This window comes from Eulemur rufifrons, chromosome 16 (genome assembly GCF_041146395.1).
Source record: "Eulemur rufifrons isolate Redbay chromosome 16, OSU_ERuf_1, whole genome shotgun sequence".
NCBI classification, from domain to species: domain Eukaryota; kingdom Metazoa; phylum Chordata; class Mammalia; order Primates; family Lemuridae; genus Eulemur; species Eulemur rufifrons.
Window position 1 is genome coordinate 80,979,662 of NC_090998.1, and position 7,958 is coordinate 80,987,619.

The following is a 7,958-nucleotide window of genomic DNA, read 5'->3' on the forward strand; positions in this document are numbered from 1 at the left end:
AAGAATGCAGCCCTCTAAATATGCCAGCATCAGCGGACTGGATTTTCTAACTCCTTTAAAATCTTGTACATTTTCCACCCCCAAACAATTGGAATGTTCTTTTTTCTGATAGAGCAAGGAAATTTAATCACATTTCCCCTTTTGTCCTTGCTGCTAGGAAGCCCACAACAAAATGAGAGTCTTAATCTCAGCCCTCATAATATATTCACTTTTTCCAATTTCAGTTTTATGTTGCACATAAGTCCTTTGTTATGATCTCTTCAGACCCTTTTGAGAAAGAAGAGGGGAGAGAAAGGGATGGTAAGAAGAAATTGATTGATCTCACAGCTCAGATATTATAATTGTCAGATCAACAAATCCCTGCTTTGTATTAATAAAATTGGTAAAACTTGGTTGGAAAAGACCAATGTTCTCTTTCAGTGACAAGGGGACAAATTTTTCCTCATTAGTGAGTCTTCTTCACTCCCTTATCTTCCTGATGTTCCAAAGCTGTTCAGGAACTACCCAAGGGGACATGTTAGTGCTGAAGAGTTACAATAGTTACGAAAGTTCCTCTGAGCCCCGGTTGGGGACAAGAATGTCACCCTGTAGACCAGGGGAGCATGGAAGTGATGTGACCATTTTGCATTTTTTAAGTTGAAAATTGCTATTTTCTTGATCACAGTTTCTAACAAGCTGTCGATCCTATGAACAAACATGGAGAGTTCTAGAACACCCCAGGCCACCATCAGAAATCTGTCCTGCCCCATCCTGACATTAGGACAAAGAATTCCCCTCTTTCCTCTGACCTGTCCAGGGCTGCCCTTAATCCAGGTTTCATGAACCAAGGTTCAAGGAGTCCAGAGATAGAACCCCGAGGCGTCTGGAGTTCTGTGTAAGAATTTTATGAATTTTGTGTTTTTATCTTGGTGATAATTTTGAAAAACTAATCAAGGCCTTTCTGGATTATGAGGCCTGTCCCGGAAAACCTAGTCCCGCCAAGTGAAATCATGGTGCACGTGTTCTTTGATGGTCTTGGTGGCACCAGGTAGCTCCATTTTCATTGGCTTGGGCTAATTAGAAATGGGCAGAGAAAGACTGTATACAAATGATGAGCTTTTATTGATTAAAGGTCAAATGAGGTCACAGGGTGCTGAGTTTCACAGTAAGTAGGAAAGAGGAAGTGGCAGGGAAACTGAGTCCTCACACGACCTAGCAGAGGAGCAATGCTGTTCTCCAAAGAGCCTTCCCCCCCGCAGTCAGCGAGCATCTCACGTTTCAGGCAGGGCTTTAGTTCCTGTAAAACATCATCCTTTATGTTAACCCTGTTCATTTGAATATTTGCATCTGCTTTGGTCTCAGTAGTCGTATACCTAGTTTTATTATATTTGTGCATATTTTAGTAACATTTTATTTAAATAATTTAAATCAACACGCGTCTGAAATTATTTCAAAATAAAAATTTAGGAAAACAAATTAAAATACATTTTTTACAAATTGAATGCTAGAAGCCCAGGGAAATTTCCTAGCGGCCTGGACAGGTCTCAGATTTGAGAAGCGTTCTCTTCACCCGTGCTCCAGAGTCTTCCCCAGGGAAACCGCATGCGCCTTGTTGCGGCAGGTGCACCATTTGGATCCTAAACTGCTGTAGAGAAGAAAAGCGAGAGTAAGAAACCTCAGATACCACATTTTAAAGTGCCACTGAGTTATTTTCTGCCTCTGCAATTGGATGTAAAATGACATCACGGTATCGTTTCCATTTTTCCTGCCTTTGTGGTCCTGAATGCAATATTAACTGGCATGCTACCTCCCTGGGCATTCAGATGCCCAGGAAATTATCTCCAACTGAAAAGCTGGCGCGGGGCGGGGTGGGCGCTGTTCCTGTGCTCATCTTAGTAACTTATTGCCTTAAATTGTCCTTAGCAATTCAGATGACAAAATTGGCAGGCACTGTTTCCTTCTAAGTTCTTCCACTTCCTTTAGGACACTTTTTTTCTTTTTTTAATGGCATTGCTTAATAGCCCAAGAGGTCCGTGAATGCTCCTCTTAAGGTGATGAATACATCTGCTAAGAAGTCATGAATAGCAAAGGTCAGAGTTTTTCTATTCAAAATAAATGTGAATTGAATTCAGTGACCTAGGACTGACCTGCAGCAAAATTATAGAGCTGATGAAATTAATCTTTGCGATTCCAGGCCTTTTTTTTTTTCCTTCTTCTTTCATAAAAGAACATCTACATATTAGCCACCTGCTTTGTGCCATACCTTGTCCAAATCCTGTCCTAAACTTGATCTTATTTACTAAATGCCGAACTGTGCCTTATTTGACTTAATCACCACCCCTGCGGGGTAGGTCGGACTATCCCATTTTGCAGATAAGGGAACTGAGAGTCAGAAGGTTGAGGCTGTTGCCCAAGATCAAGCCCTGGGCTTTGAATCTTCTGATTTCAGATCTCATCCTCGTCCTGCTTCCTAGTGCCCTGATAGGCTTTCTTTATTCCTTCGGGTAAGAATATTCTTTTAAATAATGTTATCTTCTCTTGCACATTTATGCTTTAGTATCAGCTTGCTCAAAGTTATTGATTGAATGCCTGTATTAGCTTCCTAAGACTGCTGTGATAAATCACCATAAACTGGGTGGCTTAAAACAACAGAAATTTATTCTCTCACAGTTCTAGAAGCTGGAAGTCTGAAATCAAGGTGTTGGGAGAGCCGTATTCTCCCTGAAAGCTCTAGGCATTGATCCTTCCTCGCCTCTTCCTAGCTTCCGGTGGTGGCTGGCAATTCTTGGCATTCCTTGGCTTGTAGACATCATTTTAATTGTGACTCTGTCCTCACATGGCATTCACCCTGTACATCTCTACGTCTCTGCTTTCTCTTCTTTATGAGGACACCGTCATTGGATTGGGGCCCACCCTAATCCGGCATAACTCAAGTTAACTAACTGCATCTGCAAAAACCCTATTTCCGTACAAGGTCACCCTGCAGTAAAGAACTGTCTGGTATCTGGGAACAATAGGGAAATTTCCTTAGCCACAGAGGGTCCTTCCTACTTGCATATCAAGTTTCCCTAAAGAGATTATTAAATCATTCATTCATTCACTCAACAAATACTTACTGAGCATCCTCTATGTCTCAGGCACTTTTGCAAGCACTGCAGATACAGCCACAGAAAGACAAGTCCCTACTTTGTGGTACTTGTGTTCGGCCAGGGGAACGCTTTAGGCCAGAATGGTGTGCAAGGAATAGATCCGGAGTCACAAGATCTGGTGTGAGTCTCGGTTCTGCTTCTCACAGGAGGGCTTACCTTGGGACAGTCATCCAGCCTGTCCCAGCCTGTCTCCTCACTGACAGAATGGAAACGCTGAGGCCAGCATAGCTTGAGGGATGTGGGAGGACTTCCCCGCGATAACAAGCAAGGACATTCCCAATATTACATGTGTGGTGCTGCATCTGACAGGCCCCTAGCCATAAAATGGGGATTGTAATAATACCGACCTCCTGGGTTGCTGATTGCATTAAAGAAGTTAAGCTGTGTAAAGCATTTAGAACAGTACCTGGTACACAATGAGCACTCACTCACTCAGATAGACATTAGACGCTAGATATTGTCCTGATATATATTGTGCATGAGGGAACATTAGGAAATTCTGCAACTTGTTTTCTATATTTCTTGGCATATTCATGGTGTCACTTATACTTGGAGAACTGAAAAATAACATCACTAGATATTTGGATTGATGGATTGCCCACGGCTACTGGGCACTGAGACTTTGTGGCAAAATCTCAGCAAGACAAAGTAATGCCAGAGCCCAGGCAGTGAGGAAGAACATTCTGGGAGATTCTCTGTGGGACTCAGAACAGAATACCTGGCCACCAATTGGCCACCCTGGAAGGAATTAGGCTCTACCCCATAATAATGATGGCCAAGACCCTGACAATCAGCTAACCTACTGACTGCCTCTTTCCACAGACAGGGCCGGTGAGGCCCAGAGACGGAAGACAGGAGGAAATAATATTGATTATCTGCTGTGTATCTGTCTGCTGTGTTCAGGCCTTTCCACACAGTCCATTCCCTATAACCCTCACACCAGCCCAGCAGGCACGGGTGTGATGCTCTCCATTGTACAGGCAGGGAAAACGCGTCTAGGAGAGACCCAGGCCCCACACTGGGACCACAATGATTCAGAAACTGGACCCTTGATTCAGTGGCCCAGGCCTCTCTGCATGTACGAGATTATCGCTCTGCTCTTTGTAGTGGAGATAAGCTTGTTGACTGGTGGCATTTGGCCCGTGAATAACTGGGCCAATAATTTGTGAATTATTCCCAATTCAGTAAACTCCTGCAGGCCAACCCTGTTTTACTAAGTAGAAACTTAAAATCTCTATGGGACCCTTGCTTCTCTGGACTCTGGCCGACAGTCTCAGCATCCTGTCCCAGCGACCCTTTCCAGCTCTCCTGTTTCAGTTATTTATTGCCGGGTAACAAACCACCCCAAAACCTGGCTGCTTAAAACAGCACCGATGTGTCACTTGCCACAACTCTGTGGGTGGGCAATTGGGCAGGTCTGCTGGTCTCACCCGGGATCATTCACACAGCTGTGGTCACTGGATGTCCCGCAGTCAGTGCCAGCTGGGGTGCCGCAGACCCCTCATCCTCCGGGCGTGGGACAGGGCTTTCCAGAGCATGACTGTCTCAGGCCAGCATTGCAAGAGAGTGAGGGGTAGGAACTGCAGGGCTTCGTAATAGGCCCAGAACTGATCATCATAGCTTCCACCACATTCTACTCATCAGAGCAAGTCACGGCCAGCCCACACTCCAGGGGCTGGAGAAATAGACTGCACTTCTTGATGGGAGGAATGTCAATGTCAGATTGCACAGGGGAAGGCACATCAGGAGGGTACTGACATCTCCTTCCAGATTTCCACCAGTTATTTGTGAGGGTGAAGCAACAAGAGAATCACTGTACCGTTCCCACACAGACTTGGCAAAGCATTAGCACCTGTCTTGCTTGAATATGAAAATTTTTAGTGGTGATAGCATCTAGTTCAGAGTGTTGCTGGGAAGACTGGACATAATGTATTTAAATCACCTGTGAAGGTGCCTCATACAGAGCTCCTTGGTCACACTATCTGCTATTGTCACCATCACCATCCTGTCATCCTGGGCACGCCCTAATGCAGGGTGCAAGGACTTCTCCCCAGTGGCTACCGGGATATCCCTTGGGTCCCAATAAACTGATCGGAATTTCTGATTTTTGCCCCGTGCACATTTTAGGCTGCATTTTGCAGACTGTGGTTCAGAGTTGGAAGTGCAGGGCCAGATTACTGAGTGACACCCAGACCCTGGGCTCCGCTGACTCAGCTGTCCGGGTGGTTGGGAGGATTTCACTGACAGCTCTGCATTCTCAGGACTCAAGGCCACCCGCAGTCTGGACCGGAGGGGGCAGTTGCCCTGGGGCTCTGAGTCCCTGTGAAGCACATGGCCGCAGGACTCGAGGGTGCCCCGCATGAGACTGGGGAGCTGTGCTGTGTGGACGCTCCACGCTGAGGGTGCTCAGGGGAGGAATGATTCTTCCACCTGGGTGGCCGGGGAGCGCATGGGGATTGCCAAGTGTGTACCAGCAGAGGGCAACGGGACAGTTCCAGATGGGCCCAGCCCAAGGAATGCTTATGGCAAAAGGGAAAGAGTGAATCATTGGTTTCTTGGGAGCCCCCTTCAGTTATGAAGGGGCGAGGAGTAGGAATGAGGCTGGGAAGGTGCTCATGACGCTGGGCTGTGGAGAACCTCACATGACCAGCGTATCAACGGGGGCTATGGGGGCAAGGAGGCGACCAGGACACCGTGTCATGTGCAGCCCCAGAGCAACCATTCCATAGCCCTGGTGGCCCCTACTTCTCCATAACTCTAACCACAATTAATATTAGTCCTCTTTATATTGAGAAGAAGGGCCACACTGCACCTTCATAAGGAGGTACGGCATGAAGCCTCCACTCCATAAAGGTCTCTGAGTGTCTGGGTGCTGGGCACCAGGGTGGTGGCAGAGCAGGGCAGAGTGATCTCGGGTTTCCTATTCCAGATGGCCTGGGAGGACTGGTTCAGACTGGGAGTGAGTGTCCTCTGCAAAGAAACCTTTGCTCTTAGAATTTAGAGGAACACACACATCCTCCCCCACGTTTCCCTTAGGCCTCCATGGAGGCTGCCAGCTCTCTGCCCTGGCGCCTCCCAGACCCTGAGGGATCTGGGTCCGTCTCCCAGGGCGCTGCGCAGATTGCCTTTTCCATCCTGAGCCCTCAGTACATGTTCCAACGGGGGGCTTGAGGGTCCCCTTGCAGCCGATGGAAATGTTCCAGACGAGTACTGAGTCCTTATTCCCCTTGTGTCCCCTCTGCAGCTGGAGCTCTCAAACACCGCTGTCCTCCACCAGATGCGGCGGGACCAGGTGACAGACACGTGCCGCGCCAACAGTGCCATGAGCCGCAAGCGGCGGGTGCTGACGCCCAGCGACCTGAAGCACTTAGTGGTGGATGAGGATCACGAGCTCATCTACTGCTACGTCCCCAAGGTGGCGTGCACCAACTGGAAGCGGCTCATGATGGTCCTGACCGGGCGGGGCAAGTACAGCGACCCCATGGAGATCCCGGCCAACGAGGCCCACGTCTCCGCCAACCTGAAGACCCTGAACCAGTACAGCATCCCGGAAATCAACCACCGCTTGAAAAGCTACATGAAGTTCCTGTTCGTGCGGGAGCCCTTCGAGAGGCTGGTGTCGGCCTACCGCAACAAGTTCACGCAGAAGTACAACACCTCCTTCCACAAGCGGTACGGCACCAAGATCATCAAACGCCAGCGGAAGAACGCCACCCAGGAGGCCCTGCGCAAAGGGGACGACGTCAAGTTCGAGGAATTCGTGGCCTATCTCATCGACCCCCACACCCAGCGGGAGGAGCCCTTCAACGAACACTGGCAAACCGTCTACTCCCTGTGCCACCCCTGCCACATCCACTACGACCTCGTGGGCAAGTACGAGACACTGGAAGAGGATTCTAATTACGTCCTGCAGCTGGCAGGAGTGGGCAGCTACCTGAAGTTCCCCACCTATGCAAAGTCTACGAGAACTACTGATGAAATGACCACAGAATTCTTCCAGAACATCAGCTCAGAGCACCAAACGCAGCTGTACGAAGTCTACAAACTCGACTTTTTAATGTTCAATTACTCAGTGCCAAGCTACCTGAAATTGGAATAAAGGGGGCGGGGAGGGGGAGAGAATCATGCTTTTTAATTTAAGATTTTTATTTGTCAAAAGAATTATATGGATATTGGGTTATTTTGTAAATTAATATTTCTTTGGGGGTGATGCTGCGAGCAGCATAGTGAGAATTATTTAAAATCCTTCGTAGGGAAGGACAGCTGTCTTTGCAGGGGAATAGGATGGGTTGTCCTTGTTTTTTAGAAGTGAATACTGCAACACTGTCTCAAAGGTTTCCTTGTGTTCTGGTGAATTCCATGAATTGTGCGTTCCATAAATTCTAATTAATATTATTTATAGTTATTTAAACATGGTCTCTATAGATTTCTTTTTGTGGCAGCAAAATTCTAATGTCTTTCCAGAAGAAATCTATGTTTCGTGCTTTGCTTGCTACAGCTCACTTGGGGGCATGAATGTTCTCCTTCCTAACCTTTTATGGAGTCATAGCCATGTGATAACAACCAGTGTCGTGTGTATGAATGCCACCATTCTTGAATTTCTGCTAGAAATAAATAGGTTGCTATTGCACTTAGAGGCATCTTTGCAAGGGACTCATTCCAAACCAATTCCAAACCTGAAAGCCCCTTGCACTAAAGAAATATGATTTTTTTTTTTTAACCCAAGGAGAGAGCTGATTGTAGCAAATTTTTCACCAGAATTAGTAGTCTGACAGAATAGACTTTTTTACAGAAATTTTGAACTGGCAGTGCCAGTCGTGGTGAAGGTGA

At 47.1% G+C, this 7,958-nt stretch overlaps 1 protein-coding gene across 2 annotated transcripts in view; it reads left to right on the plus strand.

The window, feature by feature from the left end:
- The window catches only part of CHST11 (carbohydrate sulfotransferase 11), a 250,554-nt gene extending 243,327 nt beyond the window's left edge, over nt 1-7,227 (plus strand). For both annotated transcript variants that reach the window (XM_069489780.1, XM_069489779.1), the window contains exon 3: nt 6,373-7,227. In XM_069489780.1, coding sequence (XP_069345881.1) covers nt 6,373-7,227 — 855 coding nt within the window. The remainder of the gene's footprint in view (nt 1-6,372) is intronic.
- Nucleotides 7,228-7,958: the final 731 nt, after the last annotated feature.